The following is a 25,694-nucleotide window of genomic DNA, read 5'->3' as shown; positions in this document are numbered from 1 at the left end:
CAGGAACAAACTGCTGCCTTTGGGGCAGCAAGGGCTCCTCAGTTTCTCACTCATGTTCATGTCACTGACTACTGTTCAAAGATACCTGACAAAGAGGTTGGTGCTGTATGAGACTTATGCTTTAAGTCATCAAAGCACGCAAAGATCTATCTTATGAAATAATTCAGTAAAATACTAGATTACAAGTTTAACATCCTTGGTTTGTAATTATGTGACTTCATGTGAATTGTCTCTGTGAGGATGCAAAGCAGCTTAGACTTTGCAAGTGCAAATGCTATAGAGCCATTTCAATCCAGCCTTACCTGCCTGAAGCCCAGAGCAAGGGAGTTTCCTTTATCAAAACTAAGATTTAAGCACACGAAGTGTACTGTTTCTGATGCACTAAATTATGCAGGCATACTTCTTTTCCTACTAGCAGTCTGGGGACTCAGCATGCTTTCTTGCTGAAGAGCATCTTACCAGTTTCTGCCTATGACATCCTTTGGATCCTTTGGCAGTGTTGGCTGGCAGCTGTCCGTCTAGCTGTTCTAAGTACTTGTGTCAGCAGCAAACTATGTGCTCCATTATTATCCTTTCTTTCCAAGCATTTATATCTGCTATGGAACATATTTTATAAAAATCTTTACATAGGAAGATCTGTTGGGAGGTTCATTCTGTTGTGAAAACTGACCATTTTTGCTATCTCAGTTTTTCTGGTTTTAATCTGAAAACTTTTCTTGCATATGATTATTATGCATCAGCTCCTTTAAGAAACCGAGGGACATCATTGTAGGATTTTGAAAATGTCTCTGTGTTGCATGAATGTATGACTTTAAGCTGGTTATTGATGTCTCATGGAACTCCTGGGGGGTTGTGACGCATTGCTTGACAGAAATAACATCATCCTTTGAACAAACACACCAGATCTGTAGTACAACACTTCCCAGTCTGACACAGCAGTCACATTTAATCCTGTGTAGTTCTTTGGGTCACTCCTGAATTCTTTATTTTTTCCCTTTTTTATTCTTCTGACACTTAACATAGTTCAAGCAAGTAACAAATTCTCGCACATAACTGCAGTTTCAGAATTTCATAGGATCTGTTTTCTTTAAAGTAGGGGTGAAGTTTCTATCTCTTTATACTATAAGAATATGTACTTTTTTCTTTTCAGCAAGGGGAGTTAACTGGATTGTCAGTGACATACATTGGTCTCTTCTTTGTAAAAATCTCTGATTATCTTCAATGTATTTCTTCCTATACTTATAATGAGGGAATCAGTGCCATCACCGTTATCTTCTGGATCAAATAACATTTTGGATTTTAAAAGAGATTAGCAGTTCAAATCATATGAAATGCTAGTTATGTATATACAGTTATCAACTCCTTAATCTCATTCAGAACTTTGAACTTCTAGGAGTCATACAGAATTCCTCTTAAAATGAAACAATTGTCATTGAATTTGAGTACCAGAAATAGCAAGGATTTGATATTAAATTCCACTGTATTCTACATTGACCCCTATGTTAGTAAAAAAAAATGAATGAATCCTCCAAGTTATTACTTATAACTTTTAATGATGCTCCTTATAGATACTGACAGTGTTAACATTACTGTTTTAAGCACAGACTCATGGAATTGTTTTGATTGGAAAAGTCCTCTGACACTACAGAGTTCAGCCCTTCCCCAGCACTGCCAAGGCCATCACTATCCCATGTCCCCAAGTGCCACATCCACGCAGATTTTCAATTCCTGTGGGGTCGGTCTCTTTTTCCAGGTAGCAACTGACAGAACGAGAGGACACAGTCTTAAGCTCTGCCAAGGGAAATATAGGTTGGATATTAGGAAGAAGTTTTTTTGCAGAAAGGGTGATAAAGTAATGGAATGATCTGCTTGGGGAGGTAGTGGAGTCACCATCCCTGGATATGTTTAAAGAAAGATTGGATGTGGCACTTGGTGCCATGGTTTAGTTGAGGTGTTCGGGGTGGATTGGACTCCATGATCTTCCAGCCCAGTGATTCTGTGATTCTGTAACCCCCAGCTGGCTACCACCTCCCTTCTGGCAGAAGTCAGAAGAAGTTCCCTGCATCTTCTTACTGAGGATGCCCTCAATCCCCTCATCCAGATCATGGCTAAAGATACCAGACAGGACTGACCCGAGCACTGGGCACTGGGGACAGCACTTGTGACCGATCACCCTGGGCTCCATTCCCCACTGCTCTCTGCGCCCTTCATCCGGTTTTTTACCCTGTGGAAACTCTGCCCATCCAAGCCATAACATACATACCATCGTGGGCACAGAGTGGGGTCTGTAGGTGGCAGTCAGGCACTGGGAGCAGAGAGCACTAGAGGCCCATAAGGACAGCGAAAGGACTCTTAACAACCAAAGTTTCCTCATTCCACAGTCAAGATTTCCTTTCAGATTTTCCTGGCTTTAACAGCACCTTGCAGTAAAGGTGGCAATGCTAATGTAGTTCACTGTGATGACTTTCCTGGTCTTCATTCAATTCCAAAAAATTGCATGGAAGGATTTTTAGCAAAATCAAGATCTGAAAATTCAGGAAGACGAGTTTGCCACTAAATCCTTGTCCCGTATAATGTTTACATTTGTTCTGACATCCAGAATAGCTTTCTTGAAAATGTCTAGGTGACAGAAGGGGAGAGCAGCCAGGAGTTTCTGCTGAGACATCTGCTGTGTCTCAGGAGGCCAGATAAAAATTCACTGCTGCTTACACTTGGTATATAGACTTGCATGATGTACAATAGGTTAGGAGAGGGTCTCAAACTAGTGAGGTGCCATCAACGAGTGGAATAGAGCAAGTCAAAGATTGTCCAGTGAATTCTTACAATGTGGTGCTAACAAGTTTTTGATACAGAAAATGAAGAACAAAAATGGAAAATAATCTTCTCTAGAGGAAGTTCTCATCATTGGGATGGAAAAATAATGAGAATAATAACAATAATGATAATAATAATAACAGTCCTAATTCTGTGAGAGCAGAGTGAAGAACAAAACAATAAGGGTCTCCAAAAGAGGAAGAGAAAAATAGATAGAAAATTTCTGTGGGTGAAACACAAGAAAGCAAAAAAAATAAGAGTCCTGTTCCAAGATTTCAATTTGAGAGTCAACTGTAACCTAAAGCAAAGGAGGAATAGGAATTAAAGCAAGGGGAATGACTTGTTTCATTCATGTGCTGAAAATCATAATGGAATTTGAAAAATCAAATTAACAAAGGTAAAGATACAAGAATTGAAGGAACATGATGATAAAAATCAGAGCAATTCATCACATATGTAAAAATTGAAGAGTAACAAAACTCTCTTCTGATATGTAGCAGAGTTGATAAGCAGAAGATCAGTCAGAGAATTGGACTGCAGCACGAGAGTGCACTTTTTATGGCTGTACTGTGTATAAGGCCTTCACATTGCAAAGAGATTTCACAGAACACACTCAAACTTATTTTTGGTTTTGTTGTAGGAGGATAGACTTAGGTGAACCATTAGAATTCTTTTTGACAGTTATCTGTGAGTCTCTGATACAGTTTTAATTGCACAAGACTGTTACTTATTTTTCCTCTGGGATTCTTGCTGATTCGTTCAGTAAGAGCTCACTGGCAAAAGCTGCTCTGAGGATGAATTGGCTGTGTGCTGTGTAGGAAGTCGCTGTCCTTTGCACATTGCTTCACTGGCAGCAGAGGTTGGGCAGTGAGGAGTCCATTCAGGAGGAATGGGGGAATAAATCAAGAAAAGGGTCTTCTATTCCTGCATGTGGGGCTTTCAACCAAATATTTAGACTGACGTCTTTCTAAAGTCTTGACCTCTGGTCTCAGCAGAGAGTTTCAGTTTTCAGAGACAGAAATCAATAGAAAGTCAGGAGCCTTGGTGGAATTTAGGAGTCTCAGCATCTATTTGGATGTGCTTCAACTGTCCCAGGACTGCTTCTATTTAAATTAATGATTAACATCTATTGATTCCAGTGAGGTAAGAACTACTTCAGTGTTCTTATGTGATCATGAGCAAGCCACAGAAAATGAACTTTTCTACTGGCCTGAGTAATTTTTAGTTAGATTCAGGCAGTTCTCTTCTGGAAACAGTCTGTGGAAGTGCTACAGCAGAGTGCCCTGACCCAGGCTGAGCACTGAGAAATCGTGTGCTCCTGATGGTGTGACTTCAGTCTTTATCATCTGTCGCATGGAATTTGTCAGGATCACTTCTCAGATGATTGAAAACTCCACTTAAGGATGTAATAGAAGTGGATTATAATTTGGATCTTATGATCTAAATTATAAGTGGGGAAAAAGGTATAGGAGTTGCACAGTGAATGATATCAAGGAAGATAAATACTGGCCATCCAGCAGTTCTATAATCACCATTCATCCTCACAAATGTTTTATTAAACTTGCCCTCTCTTGGCAGTTTCAATTAGGTTCTGGTGCTGAGGTCCCCACTATTGACTTTGAACTGATGCAAAAGAGCACATTGTGTTTTTCATATACTTTCCTTGTGTCTTCTTCTTAATGCCTCTATAAATCTTTCTCCTGCTTTTCCAGTTTGTGTGTTTGAGAGATCAGTCTAATCAGTTACCATGAATTTAAGGTACCACAACTAATCCTCCTTTGGTGGGATCCTGTGGACTTATTTCATATCCATTCACCTCAGCCTTGAGCTGCAATTTGCCCACTGCTTTTCCTGCAGCTTACTCTGCATGGACAGGTGGTCCAAAAGAGAAGGGATGGAAGTGTTTGTGTAGCTTTGGTGAATAAAGGTGACAGTGGTGAAAACTGACCATACAGCATAGGTAGTATGCTCCGTGGTATATAATTTATCACCATCAGCAGTTTAGATTTCAGGAGTAAATGAGTGTGGGCTGCTAGAGCTGATGTTTCTTTCATCCAGCTTTCCCTGCAGAAATCCCAGAGCTGCCATGTGCAGGAGGCCACTGGAGCATGGCCTTGGTGTAATTGCCAGCAGTGGTCAGTGGCAGTACCTCCTGTTTGCAGTGGGAAAGGCAGTCAGGGCACCACCCACATCCCAAGGGTAACCCTGTTTAGCTCCTGGTAGTAAAGGCTGCTTGTTGCTCAGAGGGCCTACACCATCCTATAAAGCTCTTGGAGATCTTTATTGTTGCTGTGCTTTTACAGGGCTTACTAATAAAACTGGTTATTTGTCTCACTCTAAATACATGTTTTCAAGCCACTGAGTCCATGGTGTGTTTCATCTCCCAGAAATGCTATGTCTGGTTTTGTACACACTTTAGGGTTTTTTGAGGTGTATTCATCCAGTTTTGTATAGGTCCCTTCAGTCTTTCTGTTCTTGTCTCTCATTGAAATTAAGTTTTGTGCTCTGCACTCTTAAAGGCTGTGTTCAGTGCTGTGATTATTGACAAATTATATTGATACCTGTTTTAGCTGAAAGTTAAACTGGAATTTGGTCATTGAGGAAATACACTTACATGTCAGTGAGAAGACTTGTGAAAACACCATGTATGTGAATAGGTTTTAACTGAGAACTTAGTCCTGAAGTGAAATAGGCTTCTCAGTTTTTAGTGGATCAAGACAATTTCAATTCTCTTACTAAATACAGAGTGAGAGCTTCATGACAGAGGTAAAACTCAGCTTAGGAAAGGACATGAAGCAACTTGAGTAAGGTAAAGACTTCAGGGATGCTTGCCACTCCTTCAATTGCACTTTATGGATAATCTGTTACATTTTAAGGATTCACCTGAAAATGGGAAAGTTTTGCTTTTCACTAGTCATAAAAACTATGCATTTGAATAATGTTGACCATTGCAATGCTGAAATGTTGTGGTGACACCATGAAATCTGAGCAAAAGCTTTGTAGAATACTTACAGTGTTAAATGAGTTTACCAGAAAAACAAACAAGGCTGTGGTTGGGTCGGGGGGAGATGTTGAAAGGAAAAGCAGTCAGGCCAGAGCCAGTGCCTAGTGCCAGATAAGCAGAAATACTTCTTGTGCTTTCCATGACTTCTGTAAACTGGGTCCTGAAAAGTGGGGGTAAGAATGGGACAGGACAGTGGGTAAGTGCTGTCCCCCTTTTCCTCACAGTGCTGTTCTCTACTCTGAGTGTTTGCTGGTGCTCCCACAGCAGTGTGGAGCTCTTACCCCCCCGGCAGCCCTGGGAGAAGTCAGGACTGTGTCTCATGGGTGCTCAGCCCTGTCTCCTGATCCCAAAGAGCTGCCCCGTTGTTTGTTGGAAGGTGTTGGAGGATCACCCCAGCCTCACCTGGGACACCTCTGCTTGGGGATCAGTGACACCCCCTCGGTGCCCAGGGAGAGATGGTGCTCTCTGTTCTGCTCAGGCAAGGTCAACAGCCTGGCCCTGACTGCTGAGAAACTGAGGCTTAAGAAGCCATAAATAGATAAGAATAAAATTAGACCCAGGACTATAAACCAGTAAAATAGCAAAGGTCAGTAGGTTACTCTTTGACTAGGGTATGCTGCCATGGGAAGAGCAGCAGGTACCAGCATGCTGTGAGAGAAAGGGGCATTCCTGCAGCAGAGGGGGTTTGCAATGGTACCTGTCCACTGTTCTGAGACATGCTGGGAAACTGCTTCATTTAGCAAAAACAAAACTTTCAGGGTTAGGGAACAGATTAAAATATATCTGCATGTACAGATGATTTCCAAGCTGAGAAAATGTATTTTCAACTGTCACATGGTAGTATTCTCTTGGATTCCTGCTTTTATGTTGATATATTGCATTAGTAATTGTTTGTTAATGATATGGAAATTACCATGCACGAATTTAAATTGCCATTGTCAGAACTGAGGTTGAGAGTATTACCTAGTATGAAACAGATAACAAATATTATTTCATGAAGAAGCAAAGGCAGTTCAAGAAATCAATATTTCATTTGCTTTGTAAAACTGTACTCGTACTAACATACAGAAACTTGTTGTGCTCTACCTGTGCTTGCATGTTTTGAAATGCATATATTTCTAAAGCTCTTTTTTAAAGGAATAAAATATCAGAATTAAAACATTTGCTTAATATTTAGTATGTTTAAATTATCTTTATTTATCCTTTGTAGAGCAACTAATACTGTAGCTGTTAAGCTGCTTCTGTTATGATCTGAATTTTTGAAGCTATGCAGTGGATCATTAATCCAGCTAAACTTTTTGCAAAAGCTGAGAGACTTACTCATTGTAACTCTAATGATGTTGGGATGGATTTGTAGCTCTGCAGTTTGCTTAATTCTTCTGAATTTTATCCATTAACAAAAGAAGACTGTGAAGTGATGAAGAGAAGATCATGCAGCAGCAGCAGCAAAAAAATCTTTATGTTGCCCTGGGTTATATGGTTAGATATTTAGATAGTGTCTAGTTGCAGAGGCAATAATATTTCAGAATACTTTATTTGTATACTAATCAAATTTTGATCAAGACACAAGAATTTTCATTTATATCTGTTACGTTGTTCCATTTTCAATTTTGGTAGCTTTGTGTGATTTACAATGAAAAATTAATCCTATCAACTGCAGCGTTCAGGTGACAAGGGGGAGTGGAAAATCTGCATGAAAGAATACCAGAGATACAGTTGGTGCTTCTGGTGCTGAGCTGGCTCACTCTTGGCTGAGCCCTTTGCAGCCTTTGGGTTTGGAAGGCGTGCCTGGGTCAGTGAGCCGTGCTGGTCCTGAGCTGAGCAGTGTGAGAAGTGCCCGTGGTGCACAGAGGACACGGGTGTCTGTCACCCAGGGCACGCGGCGTGGAAAGCGCAGCATCACCACGAGTGCCTGGGACACTGAAATGGTGCTCCTTTGGTTTTGCACACAAAATTGAAAGCCTTGGGCAGCTGCAGACATGACACGAGTTCTCCATGGTTATCACTGCTTTATCACACTTGCTTGGCTGCAAAGAGTGAAAGGATGGAAAATGGTGCTAATTCCTCATCTGAAAGCACATTACAGGACAGATGAGTTCTCTTCCCCTACTCCTTCAAGAGACAGCCTTTTTCAAAGCATTCCTGTTACTGTTGCACTCTTCATACTCTTACATGTGTCACTGAGCTGTTTGTTTAGCAGCAGAAAAACATTGATATTTTGATGTAGCAAAACCATGTTGTGATCATTTCTTTTGTTCTTTCATTACATTACAGGTACGGTAAGAATTGAAATGTTCAGGAACATGCAAAATGCAGAAATCATAAGGAAAATGACAGAAGAATTTGATGAGGTAGAGTATGCAAATAGTTGTTTGAAGCATTATGAAATACATTACCATATACTTCTGGTTTAAATTGAAAATGCAGTGGGCCAGTAGATAAATAATGTCACAGTATGGGAAACTGCACTGACAAGCAAAGCAGCAAATTCAGCTGTTGGATGTGGAGTAACAAGGCAGAGAGATGGATCAGAGCAGGCAGGAGGAGGAACTGGAGAACTCTCATCCCACTGAGAGTGGTGGGGGCATTCTGGGTGCTCAACTTCAGCTCCTGGAAGTGCCATCATACAATAAAGAGCTCCAGATTCCTGACACATCAGATTCGTGAGACAGCATTACAGCATTCTGCTGTGTTTTCTCTGTGAAAATTAATGTTTTGTGCATTTTAAATGGCAGTTTAAACCAAATAAGAAGTTGACATGAAAATTACAATTTTGGAACAGTGATACAGAAAGAAATACTCTTTCAAAAGATCTGAGAGTTTTGTTTGAAACAAGGAAATTACAATTCAGACTGGGTATCTTCTGTCAAACATGTTCCTAATGGTGAATGCTTTTTAGCTTTGAGATTTTTGAGCTGTTTTCTTTGACTTTTAGAATATAAAAAGCTGAATATTCTGAGTGTTCATTTTGTTTAGTGAGGAAAACTAAAGCTGGAGCAGGAATTTGTGTAGGACAGCATTGTTTCTGACCAGTTCTAAATGAAATGCCAAGGCTTTGATTCAGGAAGTTAAGCCAATAAACAATTAACACAAGAAATGCTCTTTTTCAGTTTGTACTTATACACAATTTCCTTCTTTGCCATGGCCTTGAACAACAAAATGTTTCAGTAAACACCTGACTACAGCCACAGGGGTGCCCTTTTGCTGGGTGGCTGTCCCATAGTTGATGAAAAAAGTATTTTTCAAAAAAACCTTTTAAAAAATGGTCAAAATTTTTTTCACAGGAGGAAAAAAGTCTTTGTATGAACGTACTTGAAAGCAGCATCTCTCAAAGAGTTACAGTTACTGGGACATAGTCTTTCTTTTTCCATTGCCTAAAACTTTTCAGAACTTCCATAATTCTAAAAAAATATTTCAGTTCTAGCTTCTGCCTTAACATTTGAATGGATTTGTGAGAGAATTTTTGGGGCTTAGTACAAAAGCATAAAATTGTTAGTCCTAGGCTGCCACCCAATATTTTGAAATAATATAATAAACTGGAATAAACTGTTGGCATTTCATCTGTAATAGCTCCCCCAGTGCCCCAGAAATCCCCAGTTGTCCCATTGTTCCATGAGTGCTGCAGGAATCAGCTGGCTGCTGGCCTGAATTTTGCATTTATGGCAAGGATTGAAGTATTGATTTTCCTCCTCATGAGTGGAGAACTGCTTGTGCAGGATTTAAACAATGGAAATAACTTTGTTCACCATTGGCTGCACTGTTTGGCTGCTTGGCTTAGGAGTACAGGTATTTTGTAGGTGAATTCTCTCATAATTCTTGTGCTAGAGTTCACAGGTTAACAAAGACTTGGTTTACTTTGACTTTCTAAGCACTGGGCCATCGAATATTGTGTCAGTGTCACTAATGTATCACATTTCTATTGGTATTCAAGAATAAAAGATCCATGAAGTGACTTTATTGTAAGTTTATTCTTCCCATTTCAGCCACATCAGGTGTTTATGGTACAGCCTTCATAGGCTTTTCGGAAGAGTTGTCTGATATGTACTTGTAGGTTAAAAATGCACCATACAGAGATGAGTAGTTACACACAGCTCTAGAAGTTATGAGGATCTGTTCCAAAAGACTGCATAAACACACACCTTGGGAAAGCATATGTTATGTACCAAAGTTCACATGTAGAGATCCATCAGATATTCTGGTGTGGTTGAAATGGGTGTGATTTGGTTACATGTGATGGCTAAAGGGTTTTCTGTAGGGGAATGTTGTTTATGAAGTTCAGGTTCAAGGTGTTTGATTACAGCTCCTCTGTGCTGGCGTTGCTCCATGTTTGTCTGGGTGATAAGTCCTGAGGAGGAGAGTGTTTGTTCCTCACAAAACCATGGATAAATGTGTACAAATGGATATAACTTTGGTACTACTGACTTCTTATCCTGGCTGAGAAATGCAGGATGGAGCATTACTGCCTTGATGTTTTGGATACTCTGGAACTGGATTACAAATCAAGTGGTCAGGGAGATTCATACTCAGGCTTTTTGACAGAGGGGAAAAAGCATTTTCTGATTGTGGGGAACAGTCTCCCTGTAATGCAGTATATATAGTGAATGTAGTAAGGGCAGCCCTGGAGAGACGTTAAATGAACATGCCCAGTCCAATCTTGTAATAATTTTTTGAAGATGAAGTGTATGAATCTGTAGTAAAATTTCCATTACTGCTATGAGAAGGCAAGTTTTACCACTAGAAAAAGGCAGCATTTACAAGATAAAACAGGGCAGTGTTTTCTTTCTCATAAGGAAACTGTAAGTTTGAGCAAAGCAAAGTTTGGGGGGGAGGGACAAGCAGCTGATTAGAATATTAACCTGGAGTTGAAGTGGGGATGGAGAATGACTCACTGTCAATCACACAAGCCTTTCTTAAATACTTTGAAATATTCCTGTCTCATCCTTTGCTCCCACTTCCTAATTGAAGATACAAGGAAAAGAATTGAGTCTTGATACTTATTTTACTATACAGAGCCAGTACCACAAGTGGAAAAAGTTACAATGATGTCTTTGCAAAAATGGTTTCATGCCAGCTACCCTCCCTGTTTATTGAAGAATAATGTGTTGGTTTTATTTGTTATTCTCCCTTGGCTTGAAGGAACAAGATGATGTCTAGTTTAGAACCGTAGGCCACCATGGCTACACCAACATTAAAATAAATTAAATTTATTTTAAAGGGGGAAGCCTTTAATGCTTGATCTTTCTCTTGGGTTGTTCTGCAGGACAGTGGTGACTATCCCCTGACCATGCCCGGGCCTCAGTGGAAGAAGTTCCGCTCCAACTTCTGCGAGTTCATCGGGGTCCTGATCCGGCAGTGCCAGTACAGCATCATCTACGACGAGTACATGATGGACACGGTGATCTCGCTGCTCACCGGCCTCTCCGACTCGCAGGTCCGCGCCTTCCGGCACACCAGCACGCTGGCTGGTGAGTGAGCTGCCCTGCCCGAGCTGCCTGCTGCCTGTCCTCTGCCAGGAGCGCTTGTAACGTGGATTGAGGTGCATCCTGAGCAGCACTAAAACTGTGCAAAGCTTCATCCAGTCCAAGTACCACAGCTATACTTAAAATACTCTATTTTAGTTGGAAAGTAGTGTGCTGAGGCATTTAGGGATTCCTGTCATCCCCAGGTCCTCCAGTGAATCTTGAGAATCAAAACTGGTGTTCTTATGTCTTGTATTTTGCTATTAATTGTTCACTTGTTCTACAAAATGTCGGAGTAATTTTTTATTTCAGAGTATAAATTTTTTCTCAAGAGGTATCAGGACAATTGGATTATCAAAGAGTTTCCATTCACCAGAAAAAGCAATCTGTGCCTTAACTCTGGAGAAGCATAACATTTGGGATTACTGGGCAGTGGTTGTAGGGCTCCCTGTCTTCTGCCTGCAGCCACAGCACCTTTCAGTGCAGCTGCCTTGCCCTGGGGGTATCATTAGATAGAAATGGGCTTTCCTTATGTATTTCATCACACCTATATGAGATGTCTCCTCTAAGAGGGATGAATTGCTCTCCACAAGGAACTATTTTTCTCAATTACAAAGCATTGCTGTGGTGGCTGGCTTGGGTGTAGGTATCTACAGCTGGTCATGTCAGGTGGTAAGAAATCCATTTATTGCAAGGTTCATAGATCATGCCAGATATTTGAAACTCTTACAGCAGAGTTTCATTTGATGTTTCAGAGTTTCATTCAGATTATGACATTTGTCATAATCTGAACGTTTCTATGGCCAGTATTTATTACTATTTAGTCTTTCAACTATCAACCTCATACACATTTTTTCAGTTTCAAGTGTACCAATACCCAGTGTTAAACAAATACAATCAGAATATTTTAAAAATTCCATCTCTTGTTATGAATCAAAGTAAGAGGCAGAGTTCCAGTGATATTGAAAAATCAACTCCAGATTTAAGTGGGTTTTCATTTTAAAACTGAAACCTAAACCCTTCAACTCACAGTGACTGAACTGCTTTGGAAATGCATTCCCTTGTGCTCTTCACCATACTTAGCAGTGGGATGGTAAAACCGTGAATTATGCAGGCTTAAGCTTCCACATTTGGCATTTCCTCTTCAAATTCAGCATTCCAAGGTGAGCACTGTTGGAGCCTAGATACTCTGCTGCAAGTCCATGCCTGTTATTTAGTATATTCCCTTCCATCTGATGCTGTCTGGGTGGCTTTGATTTGTTGTTTGCTCAGACTGATTGATTGGTTCATAGGGAAGAATTTAGGGAGTGAAGTCTGCACTCTGGTCTATTCCCTGCATTGGCCATTGCAGGGATGCCTATCACAGGTGGGAGCTGCCAAAGATCTCAGCATTTACCAGTGACAATACATGCCATTTATTTATTTATTTGCTTGTTGCAACAAGCTTAAGCCTTTGTTTTGATTCCACAAATTCTCTTCAAGCTGTTTTTAGCACATTTAATTGCAGTCCTAAAGAGCAGAGGTCAGCATGATGCCATGGAGCTCAGTCTTGATAAAGTTTTTGAAAATCTACTTGTAGACTGGCATTTCTTCTTGAAGGAGTGTTTGTAGGTCCTTGTTTTCAGTTTTCCTCTGTGCTAGTAAGTTGGAATGAGAGATGATTCACTGTAGGAAGAAGTACCTGTAGGTTACCAGTTTTGAGCTGTAGCAGTGTAAATCAATCCAAATAGCCTCACTTCTCCATTTGTGTGGTTGCTTTTCTACCTTGAAGCAATGCTGCATATTTAGAGGATCATGCAGAGAGGGTGTGACAATTTGTTGCACTATTTTGCTGGTTTTTAATGTAAAATGTGTTGTGCTATGTAACCACACAGAACTTGGGAAAGACCCTTATTAATGGTTTTTGTAAAAATAAATTTTACTCTGAAAAGCAGACACGAACAATATCATAATCCAGCACGTGTGAAAATAAAAATGGCATTTTTATATGGCTGACTTTAGAGCAGTGTCAGACCTGCATTCAGAGATGCTGTGGTCCCTTGTGAACTGAGCCACCCTCAGCAGCCGCTGGTTAGGTCACCCTCAGTGTGGAGCCATCTCTGCTGGCACTGTTCTGTGCAGAGGTGGCTGTGACTCCCCAGCAGCTGCCTTCACGGTGCCCTGGTGCTGCAGGCTCCTGTGCTGCTCCCTGGTGCACTCAGCTTGTCTGGAGGAGACAGCAGGGAGCACTTCTGCAGCTCAGTGTGGGGTATGGACTCTGCTTTCTGACATGGGCCAGTGACCTGGGTATTGCCTGGGTGGAAGTGCCTTTCCAGATGGCTGTGCTGGGTCGAGAGGCTTTTTGCTGTGAGGATGGGTCTGCTGAGGAAATATTTTCTGAGCTCTGACTACGGGTAAAGAGTCATGATCTGTCTTGTGCCTTTGCAGCTATGAAGCTTATGACTGCTCTTGTGAATGTTGCCTTAAACCTGAGCATTCATCAGGACAATACACAGAGGCAGTATGAAGCTGAGAGAAACAAAATGATTGGCAAAAGAGCTAATGAAAGATTGGAGCTGCTGCTTCAGAAAAGGAAAGAGGCAAGTGAAAAGACTTTTTTTTTTCTGGTTTATGTGCATTCCCTCCCAACAGAAAACCCAGGGTGGTTTGTAAGTTAAGTACCACAGTGAGATAGAGCTTAATCCTGCAGTGGTGATTGTGATCTCAAGCTCACTACTTAAATCCTGTATCGCCACATTCAGTTGAGTTTGTGGTGCTGTTCTGCATGCAAAGAATTCTGTTCTCAGGCTTCTACATGTGACCAGGCAGGAAGTCTCAAACTATCACTGTCTTCATGATGCAGAAAGATTCTGACAAGAGGATCACACGTTCCCTCCCTGCACTGCCCAGTTTTCCCCTTGATGACTGCAGTTATTCCACAGTGTCTCATTAGTACTTCTTTTTTAGCTGCTTTCAGGAAACACTGGAGTTGAGGCTATAGCACCTGTTCTCAGGGAGAAGAAGTTAGGGAGAAATTAAAGTAGCCTTTAGTAAGTACCAGTCTGGCATTAGGTGAGAAAAACATTAGAAGGTTGCTGTAATCATCTCTAATAAAGTATTATATCATAGGAAATTTCAGTTTTAGAGGTGTACTTAAATTTAAAGATGACAAGTAAAAAAGTAATACACATACAGCCAAACAACCATAATGTGTAAAGGTGCCAACTAAAACTCGTAAGAGACATTGAAAAGTCAAAGTTTGTGTGGCTTAGATTTAAATTTATGATTTAATATATTAGTTTTGAATTTTATCCACCACTGTTTTACTCTGTGGCAATTGAGGATGTCTGGGTGTTTTGTCTGTGTGCACCTTCAATTTCTTTAGGTATAACTTTGACTCAGAGTTGCTTGACTTTGTAGTCTTTGTCTGGGGATAATTACAATTACAATTACGTATATTTATTTTACCCCTATGATCTGTAGCACAACTTTACGTGGTTTTCATAATTCTTGGAAAGCATGCATTGAGGTACAATGCAAGAGCAATCTCTCCTGCCCAAATTGCGAGAGAAACATTTTTAATTAAATATTAAATTGCATGTGAGTTCTAAAACATTTTGAAAAGCAAAATAGCTGTAACAGAGTTTGTACTTCACATTGTTGATTGTTGCTTTGAATTTTCAAAGGCCAAAGGCACTAATTGCACTGATTAGCTGGGGTGTCTCTGTGGCTCCTGTGTGCCCGTTCCCCCAGCTGTTCTTTCAGAGCTGCAGGACATCCTTTCTCTGGGCAGCTGTAGTATGGGCTGGGGAGCCCTGACAGGAGAAGGAGCATTTCTTAGTGCTTACCTTTGGCTCTGTGTGTTCAGGGGCTCTCATCTCCCTGCTCACGACAGCTGAGCAAGGCATTGCCTGGGAATGGGCAGATGGAGTCTGTCAGTGGGGTTCAGCACACCAGGGCACCTGGGCAGAAAAGATCTATCAGGATTAGATGGCTTAATGCTTTGTGTAAGAATTCCTGACATAATACTGTACATTCCCAGTGTTTAAATACTCTGAATTGACAGAGTATTCTGTGCTGGCACTTCCTCAGTTGATTCTTTGATGAAGTGTTATCCTAACAACCCTCCTGAGCACACACACGTGCATGTGTTGGTCTTCATGAGCTGATAGAGGGACAGTTCACCAACTGAGTGTGGCAAGTTAGTCTGAAGCAGAGGAGATGGAGCACTTCCTGAAGTGTTTCATTCTCTTGCCATCATCTACAGGCCTGGTGCAAGAGCCATGTCTTATCATGAGATTTTCAGCTCAAGTGGATGATTTATGTAGCAATATGCCACGAAGCAGAGAAAGTTGTTTTTTAGTATCTGCCAGTAGTAATTCAAATTTTGTACTTGTCATACATGTGTTTTTGAGCTTCCAAACCTGCTTGCAGAGTCAACAAGAGAATGTTTCCCTCATTTTTTTACCTCTGTTTAAAAGTGGGAGTGTTAAATAATTTTTGCATTGGTAAGAGCAGGAGTCCCAAGGCACAGATGCTCTCTCACGATACTTGAAGTTAAGCACTCAGATTCAAGTGCATGGTTTAAAAAACTTGAAAGTGTAAAAAGCAATTAGAGTTTCAGAGAAAATTCATTCCTGAATCCAAAATACATTTCAGAACTGTAAACTTCATTTAAATGTTAGTACACAGAGGTAAAAAGGATCTCACATAGACTTGCTGAATCTCTGATTCTGCTTCCACACCAGCTGTGCCCCACCTGGATAAGTGTACCAGATGATAATTTACCATGTGTATAATAAACCGTAAATTCTATGCAGAAGAAGAGGGAGGAAACCCTCCATGCTGTCCCTTCATCTGTGCTGCTTGGACCTCTACCATGCTGCTTCACTTTGCACTCAGAGAGATGACAAGTACACTTTTTCCAGAATCTCAACTTTCTCATGCCTCAGAAAGTCCATCCTCTCTCCTACCTGTCTTTTGTGGTGTGATTTTATACCAAGAAATCATTCCCTGAGTTCTCTCTGAGTTTCCACTTCCAGGGCCCTGGTAGTTTTTCAGAAAGCCTCCTGAGGCTTCTTGGTGTATTCCCATCCTCATTTTACTGCACAGTCTGCGCTAGGCTGTCTCTACCCCCGTGTTCTGTGGATGTTTCCCTGCCTGGAGCCTGTAGAGTCATCCAGCTGAGGTGTGATTAGGAAAACACAGTCCCCTTTGGGTTATAAATTCTCAAACAAGCATTTAGTCTGTGCATATTTGGGTTGAGCTGATGCTGCAAATAGTGCTTTTCCCAGAGGCCATGTCTAAATATGCTTGGTTCATGTATGCAGAGCTGGTGTGGATCCAGCTCTTCCCTTTGTACATAATGTCTTTTACTGTGAAATTAGTTTCTTTGGCAGGCTTTTGATTATTTAGTCAAGAGCCCTCAGTGCCCTGGTTTCTCCACATGCAAAATGGAGACAGCACCTCCTTACACTTCAGTGAACTGGGAGCCTCCACTCCCTGAGTTCTGAGGCCACGTGAGCTCGTACCTGGAAGGTGCAGTAGAAATACTTGGCTGAAAAATAGAAGCCCTTAGGTAAAAGTGTTTCAGAGCTCATGCCATGCAGGAGGTCAGACCAGCTGATCACAATTTTGCCTCTGGCTTTAAAACCTTTTATCTGTTAAATATATACATCCATAATTATACAGGTTTAATTATTTTATGTATATGTGCACTCTACTAGCAAGTCTCTGTTGTGGTTTTCCTACTGTGAGAATGTGGGCAAATTTACATTCCCACATAGTGGTGCTGTGCTTGGACTGTAATGAACATCTTGATGGAAGAATGATGGGTGCTCCAAAAGCTGATTGGATAAAATTGGTGTCATCTTATTAACAAAACTGCATTTAGGTGTAATTAAGTTATACTTAGTTTAGTACAAGATCTGACAGTATGAGAATACTGTAATTAATTCTGGGTTGTGTTAACATATTAATTGACACAAGGAAAGCTTCCCATAATACTTGCAAAATGTGCTCATATCACCCAGGAAGTGAAAAGATTTTTAAGAAAATGCTCTTATTTATAAAAGCATGCTCATAACATCTTTTCATTTGGAATTGAGTTTGGTTTCTTGCAGTCTAAGGCCTGGATGCCAGGTGTACTCCAGTCTTGGAAATCTTACTGCTTCTGAAACCCAGTTAGTGTGGGTGCTGAAGCTCAACAACTGACAGTCTTTTACTTAAGCTCGAGAACATCTTCAACTCCTTTCCTTAAATAGAAGATTAATTTTTTCAACACTAATCTCTAACCAGCTTTGTTTCTGCAGCTGTAATTCACTCAGCTCTGTGTTTCCCTGTGAACACAGCACTGGTGAAATTACTGCATGCATTGTCTCCACTTGTCCCATTTTCAGTAGCAAAAGTTGATGATCACTTCAAAGAACCAATTTGAGAGATTAAATTGATATTTGTAGTGAATGTTAATTTTCTTCCATTAAGACATTGCATATATAAATGTAAATATTTGTATGTGTATGCACACAATATAGGCGTGTGCTGGAAAAGCAGAAATGGTGAATTTACTCAAGTGCTCTTCCTAGGTCTTCTAAGGTTTCCCAATAGGGAATTGTAGAATACCAAACTATAATAAGCAATGATCTTTTATTTATTTTGTGTTTTGTTTTTCACAGCTACAAGAAAACCAAGATGAAATCGAAAATATGATGAACTCTATTTTTAAGGGTATATTTGTTCATAGATACCGGTAAGAAAATGCATGTTCCAGTAGGCTCTGCTAACAAAATGTAGTCATAAGGAAAGTCAAGGGCAATTTCTGGGTTGATTTTCTTCTGATGTAATATTCTAGATGCTGCAAGATCACTGTCAAAAACACTTGAAGTTATGGAAGAATATACAAATTGTAACCTCTATTAATTACTCAGTAGAGCCATCCACACAACTTTATTTTAATTCAGTAGACAGCTTTAAAGGGTTGTGGGAGACATGTGCTTTGAATCTTTGCATTTTGAAAAGAGAAGTTGTCCATGCTGGGAGCACAAAAATGACATATATTAAAGAATAATTAAATAATTTCTGCGTATCATAAGATAGCAGTTGTCCTCCAGCCTGCATTTCCTTTTGTATGTCTTGGGTGTAAGCAGCAGATTTGGAATATGGTTTACCAGAGAGCAGTAGTCTTTTAAAACAGATTAAGGATTGTTGTGCGTCACAAGATGCCTCAGAGCATCTGCATCACCTTGATGCAACCAGCTCTTTAAATGTTAATTGACTTGCTGAAATCAAAGGATAAAATTCAAGGGTACTATACTGTGCAATTAACCTTTCAGATTTCAGTTGTGCTTTAAAGGTTTATAATTTATGGAAACTTTTAGGAAAATAGGGTGTGTGAGAAGAGGGTTAAAAGGTGAAGAGGAATCCATGATTCAGTTGGACAGAGGGATGATGGTAATTTGGAGAAAAACACACAGGAAACTGGGAAGGTGCTCGTGTCGACAAATGTGTGAGTGTGAGCAGCACAGTGAGGTTGGAGAGTGGCTCCTCAGTACCTGAGCATGGACAGAAGTTCCTGGTTTGTGGTCAGGAAGCCCTTGAGCTGCTTGGCAGCAGGAGGGTGGGTGTGCAGAGCCAGCAGGTAAATGAGTGTGCCAGATCAGTGTAGCACTCACACCATTTTGTTAGGAGAGCAGCTTTCATGGCACAGGCAAAAAAGCTGAAGAAATTAAATAAAAAGAGTGTTTCCACTTTTATCCCTTCAGAACTTAGTGTATTATATCAAACAAAACATTGCTTTAAAATATCCTCTTAGTAGTTCATGCTCTTATGTGGGGTTGGAAAAGGACTCAGCCTTTTGGTGGTCTGCATTCTGGTGCTTTAGCTTTTTCTTTTGAAATCCTCCTTTTGTAAAAACGTTTCATTTCATGCCTCCTGCCACCACTAGTAAAGGCCTGATTTTGCTGATGTTGCTGTAAAAAAGGAGAAGCCAAATAAATAAACTCCATCCAAGCCTTGGAAAAAGGTGTCCGTGTTAGAGCAGTGGGGAACTGACTGAGCTCAGCCAGGTGCTGGCACCGCCTGTGCCACTGTTCAGAGGGCTCAGGAGGAACCTGTTCCCACCCTGAGCCACCTGTGTGAGCAGTGGCTGTCCCTGACCTTTGGGAGCCCCAAGAGTCTCTTACAACACACACCAAACTATGAGTAATGGTACCCAACAGAGAGCACAGAGTGGGACTCCTGCACTCAACAGCTGGGTGAGAAAATAGAGGGGAAATGTCTGTGTGAAACCCAGCTAATTGATGACAAAGCCCATGGGGGATAAAATGTAAAGGATTTTGACCTATTATCTGCTTTCATAACTTCTTAATTTCTTGAACCTTCTGCCTTTCAAATAGTTCAAGTTATTTATAAACTTCACATGATTTTACAGGCCTTAGACTATGCACAAGTGGTGATGATTTCGAAAGAATGTTATTTTAATTATTCCCAGAGAATTAGTCCCATCCTTCAATATGATTCATAGTCAGCCACAGTGATTCATGCTTAGTGACCTTTGTAGCTTAAATAACAAGTCCTTGACCTAAACAAAACCCCCAAAATGTTTCATTCAGAATGTGTCTTCTGACAAGTGTTGCAGTGATGTTACATCTTTTTTCTGTAGATTGGCCTCCAATTTACTGGAATATTTCAGTGCTAACTTCTCTCTTCAAGAAAAAAAAAGGAGATTTGCAGAAACAGCTAAAATAGTTTTCTAGATATAATGCTAGTGTAGTGTGAAAAGCAGATTGGGTAAGAACCAGATATTCTTAATAAGCATGCAGGAAAAAGATCTGTAGATGCCACGTTAGTTTCCATCTCTGTGCTGGACTAGATTCTATTTCTTTCTTAGAAGCATTTGGCAAGTAATACAAGCTTACATCACTAATTTATAATTATGATAATTATTAATGCATTCATTATTCAAAAAACATTTCCAGTGCAGGTGTCATTAGTATTTATATGTTCTAGTGTCATCCAGAAATAATGTGTATTTTCAAAAAGCTAAACAATTCATAGTGACTCTGACCAGAAGCTAAAATGCATTTAACTGTGTAAAAATTGGAAGAAAAAAAATACAGTTTAATGACAAGCAATTACCACACCGATGTCAAAGGTACAGAGAATTTTTTGGCTGAATTTTGATACAGCATTGTCTGGACATGGAGTCTGTGGTAGTGATTCCTGCAGGAACACAAGTGACTCTGATCAGAGACAGTTACTTGGAAGGTGTTGTGGAGTGGAAAGTGTTGTCTCTCAAGTTCTCCTACTTCTCCAGCAGCTTGAGTGTTTGCTGGTCTCACATGCCTTATCCGTGATTCTGTCTCATTTTCAATTATACTGGAAATGCTAAATTCTTATTACACTAAATCTCTTCATCAGCTGAATAGCTTTCTTCTTTTTTTTTTTTTTTTTTAATTAGCAGCTTGGAGTGAGTGTCTGTAGTGCTGAGGGATCCCTGGGAAGGCTTTTGAATCAAGAAGCAGTTTTTCACTGTCTGCCTAGGGAAGTTTGAATGCACTCTTAGAGAAAACATGATCTTTCCTGCTCTTTGGCTGGCTGTGCTGCATGATTAAATAGTTGTTGACATTTAGGTTCTTTTTGGGATTGCCATTAAATCCTTCCAAAATCCTTTACAGTTAGTAAATTTATAAGGTGGTGAAATAACCTACTTGGATGAGAGGAACCAGGCTGTCATCCCCTTCTAAGAATGTCTTCCTTGCTACTTTGTGCTGCTGCAGATGTGGCTCCCCATTTTTCTTGATTTATATTTACTCCTCTTTTAGGTTTTTGTGTAAGTCCTGCATTCTTCCAACTATATTTTGCTTTTAAAATAGTTAAAAGCTTACTCCATATAAGAGAATTGCGAATCTAATTCAGTGTGAAGCGATGTGCAATTAAACACACACAATGCATATATATATATATATAGTCATATACATATGACTATAATCATAGTTTTAACTAAAAGTTGTCTTAATTATGGCTGCCTTTCCCATAAAGAATGAAGTTTTAACCCTTGAGTGTGGTATTTAGCACACTGGTCCTTACACTACTTAAACCTGTTTGTGAAATCCCTGGTAGGAGCAGCTTGTTTGATGCCCTGGCCTGCTCCTATTGCAGCTTGTCTCCATTGTGGATTGCCCCTTACCCTGGTTCTGAGGTTACAGAGGCTTCAGGAAGTTGGACAGACCAGATTTACTGATGCTGTTGGAAATCTGTTTGAATTAATGTTTCTCATAGGTAAAGAGAGGCAATGGCAGTGGCACTCACACAGGAGGCCCCCTCATCTTATTGCATTAAATGCATCCCATGCTGTTGATGCTTTTCTGCTGTTACAGCAGTACAATTGCCTCCCTGCATGCTGAATTCCAAAGCTGAGACTTGCCTGGAGAGGTCCCCCAGCCGTGTGTGATGCTGGGCTGGGTTCATGTCCCTGTGGGTCCCAGCTCGGGGTCTGGAGGGCAGGGACAGGACAAAGGCACTGGATCAGCCTGCAGGAGGGAAGTTCACAGTTCCAATATGGAGTCACCAGGGGCTTGCTGCACTGAGTTAGGGCTATGAACCTGTGCAGTGTCTTGATCAGAAGAGTGAGTGCATTTTATTTATATTTTGTAAAATTGCTGACTTTCAGAAAAATGCACTTTCTCGTTTTTGCAATTATTTGCTTGCTTGAAGCTTGGAATTTTTCTCTCCTTTGTGCAAATTAAATTTCATTTTGTGGCTCTGTTGGTCTAGTTTAGAATTAAATTGATGTTTATTACTTTTCCAAAAAGATTTTTTTTAAATAAAGATATAAAACAAGGGTCTCAATTACAAGCAAGTCCAGTGTTTGCAAAGCACCAGACATTCCCTTCTTCTGTGCAGTGACTCTTTGTGTTCTTGTATTAGAGCTGAAATTTGGAACTGTGAGGCAGAGCCAGCTGGAGTGGCACAAGTGATTTCTCATGGTAACAGATGTCCCAGAGATGGAATTACTGAAGGGACAGATGGCCCCCATCCCTTCTCCTGTTGTTTCATTATTAGTAAAGATGCCATGCTTCATGTCAGGCAGGCAGGAAAGTGCCAATCAGATGGAAAGCATTTCTATCCTGGTCTCCTTAGGTGACCTCTCCAGTTTCCTGCCACCTCTCCTCACTAAGCAGCTGATAAGTCTGTCTGAGATGTGTCTTTGCTTCTTTTATGACTTGCCACAGTCAGAATGTAGGATAAAAACAAGAAAATGAGAAGAAACCAATGCTGAAGTGAAATATTCTTGTGGGTTTTGTTGTAAGGGTGTTCATGGGGAATATGAAATGAGATCTCCTTGTGTAGCAAATTCCATTGTGCTCCTCTGGCAGGTGCCTTTGGCTAAACCAAATAGCTTCTCCCACCTTGTAATGGTTCTGCACCTTGAGATGGAGACAGGACTGCAAAGCAAATGTCAGTGATGCTGTTTCAGAAATAACTGCCCAAAGGAGGTTTTGTAGCTCGGGTTCATAGTTCTCTTTGAAAAGAGAGAGGTTAAAGATGGAGTAATAGACTAAGAAGCAAACTAGGGTGAGAATTTCTTTACATAGAGGAAATGTAGAAGCATATGTAAACACTGAAATTATTAGATCAGTGAGTTCAAGGATGTAGAGGAACAGAAAATCAGTGAGAAGGCAGTAAGGGCAGTGACAGGCCTCATATAGTGAGGTTCATGACAAGTAAAGCAAACTATTAGAGCTATGGCAATGGGAATGAGAAGTGTATGTGTCTGTACTCTGGCTAATCCTTGTTCTTTTCTTTTTCCATATTAGTGATGCTATTGCTGAGATTAGAGCTGTCTGTATTGAAGAAATTGGTGTCTGGATGAAAATGTACAGTGATGCCTTCCTGAATGATAGTTATTTAAAATACGTTGGTTGGACACTACATGACAGGGTGAGTATTGTGTATTCCCACACACAGCAGAGTGCTCTGGAGGCAGCTGCTGCCCAGCACAGCATCATCCTTGGCTTACAAAGAGATTGTTCTGTTTCCTCACCTGCTATCTTTCAGTCAGGTCACTTCCAGTTACTGGCTGAAATTAGGAGGCAGTACTCCCAGTCTGCTTGGTCCTGTGCTTTTCATGTGTTCAGTCTCTGAAGCAGCTTGATAGAAATCCTTCCATGGGGCTTTTCTGTTGATTACAAGAGAAACAGAACTCTCCTCAGAGCACCCCTGAGAGCCTCTGTGTCTGCAGCTGAGTGGAAATGGGATTTCCATGTCTCTTCCATTTACATTGCCCAGAAGTTAAAGAAAAAAGGAGATCTCTGGGTCCTCAATAGACACCACTGGTTCCACAACCAGTGGAGTTCTCATGAGTTCACTTTCCTTAAAGAATCTTTTCAAGGTTCTCTTTAGCTTTTTCTTCAGAAAATTGTTGAAACAGCAGATGGAAGGAAAACAGCTTTTCTGGCTCAGCACAGTTCCTAGTACTGGTATCCACCCAGTTCCTGCAGCAAGAGGAGCCCGTTCTGGGTGCTGACAGAGGACTTTGCACTTCTGCCTGGGGGTTTGTACAGCAGGCAGCAGTGGGACTGCCTGGGCTCCACTCCCACCAAAACCACTGGAATCACTTGTTTTACTCTGAACTCCCTTGCTAACACTGTCCAAGGAGTACAAAGGAGATTTACAGTGCTGTTGAAGTGCTCATCAAATTCCAGCGTCCCAATTCAGACTATTCTCCTTTCTCCTTTTCTAGGAGTGCTGCTGGAAAAAAATTGTCAGTCTCCAAGTTCATTCTGGTGACTTGCATAACTGGTAGTTAACAGCTGATTCTTTAAGAATACTACTTTTTTCAGTGACTTCAAACATCATCTTAATATTTAGGCTCTGATTCGGCCACTCCTATGCTGAATTCTGAGTTATGCAGATGTTGGCTTTCACTAATGATAGAAGTCAGCTGCTGGTGCTGGTTCTTTTAACTACAGCTGCCAGGAATCTGCATCTTGCCTTCATTTGGATGAACAGTTCACTTGTTAAGAGTGTCCTCTAGACGTGGGATTTCTTTCCAAGCCTGTAGTTCTCAAACTTTTCCTTTACAAATGTTCCCCAGACTTTTACATTAGATTTCATTGAACAAAACTTGATCAGGAGGAAGATCCTGCTTACTGCTCCCATCAGCTATGACCGCTGTCTGCCCCAGAGCCACTGCACTGTGTCTCAGTGAGTGCTGGACATGGAAACACAGCTGTGGCAGTGCCTGGAGGGACAGAGGTGCTGCTCTGTGTCCCTTGTTGGTGACATTGCTGTGCCTCACAAGCTGCCATGCTCCAGGAGAACACGTCATTGTACAAGTTAGCAAAACAGTGGGGAGATCAGCTCACATTGGAGGATTGGGATTTGAGGTGTGTGAAGGGCTTTGTTTTACCAGGACTTGTAATTTCAATAAAGTATCCCTTGAGTAATTGCAGTGGATTTCTGGGAGCACATTCTAAACCTTGTAGAACATTTCCACAAAGTAGCACCTCTGGAATGTAGTGGGGTTGCACTTCACAGCTCTCAGCCCCCTCCTAGTGTCTAGTGACTTGTGAAGTCCATCCATTTCTCACACTGCTCCCCTTACCCATCTGTGGAATCTCACACTCTCATCTGTCACATCCAGCAATTTCTCATGTCAGGTGCAGTATTTTCTCACAGACTCTTCAGTTAGTTTAACCTCAGGCCAGGGTCAGGTCATCTGGTTGCAGCCTTAACACACATTTATACTTCAGCCTTTTTTAAATTAATGCCTACTTTTGTATCAGAGAAATTTTGAATTACAGTGTTAGGGTAAAAAACTGGACCAAAACAGACACAGCAGAACTCTGTCAAACTGCTCTCCTGCCTCTGCTTTGTACGATATTTTGTTGCAGGCCACAGAAGTGCCTTGGGGTTCCAAGTCTTTAAATCATTAATGGGTTTAATGTCCCACTCCACCTGCTGGGTGGTGGAGTTTTATTGAGGTTGTGGATGTGTCATCTGCAGAGTGAGACAGACTGTAGGCAGAATGGCCAAGAGTCTGGGACAGGTGTCAAGGGAGGAAAAGGGAGAGAATGGAGAGAAAGAGACATTTTGGGAGGCACAGAAAGGAGGGTGGAAGTGCAATAGGAAGAATACATTAGAAAAAGATGGAGTAAGAGCCAACTGAAAATGCAAAGCTCCAGAAATACAAGATCCCTTAACAGCATGGTTTTCATTGGCACCGCCTGAAAAAACTGTCAGCTGGTACCCAAGTGTCTTGATTTTGCTTTGCTTTGATCAGATAATCTTTGCTATACTTGGTATTTAAAAAATGAAGGCTGAGGCAATAGCCATAAGCTATTTCCACTTCACATGAACAGCGGTCACCCCCAAATTATTAACTTCTCTGGAAATTTGCTGCTGCAAAAAGGAGACAGCAGTGCAGGAGATTCCTG

General features: G+C 40.9%; 1 protein-coding gene across 2 annotated transcripts in view; it reads left to right on the top strand.

Moving 5' to 3' along the window:
- Positions 1-25,694, top strand: part of STAG1 (STAG1 cohesin complex component) — a 167,983-nt gene that overhangs the window by 85,463 nt on the left and 56,826 nt on the right. For both annotated transcript variants that reach the window (XM_063407865.1, XM_063407866.1), the window contains exons 6-10: positions 8,093-8,169; positions 11,079-11,283; positions 13,705-13,856; positions 17,931-18,004; positions 23,073-23,196. In XM_063407865.1, coding sequence (XP_063263935.1) covers positions 8,093-8,169; positions 11,079-11,283; positions 13,705-13,856; positions 17,931-18,004; positions 23,073-23,196 — 632 coding nt within the window. The remainder of the gene's footprint in view (positions 1-8,092; positions 8,170-11,078; positions 11,284-13,704; positions 13,857-17,930; positions 18,005-23,072; positions 23,197-25,694) is intronic.

Source organism: Prinia subflava, chromosome 11, assembly GCF_021018805.1.
Source record: "Prinia subflava isolate CZ2003 ecotype Zambia chromosome 11, Cam_Psub_1.2, whole genome shotgun sequence".
NCBI lineage: Eukaryota > Metazoa > Chordata > Aves > Passeriformes > Cisticolidae > Prinia > Prinia subflava.
This window is presented reverse-complemented; position numbering and strand designations above follow the sequence as displayed.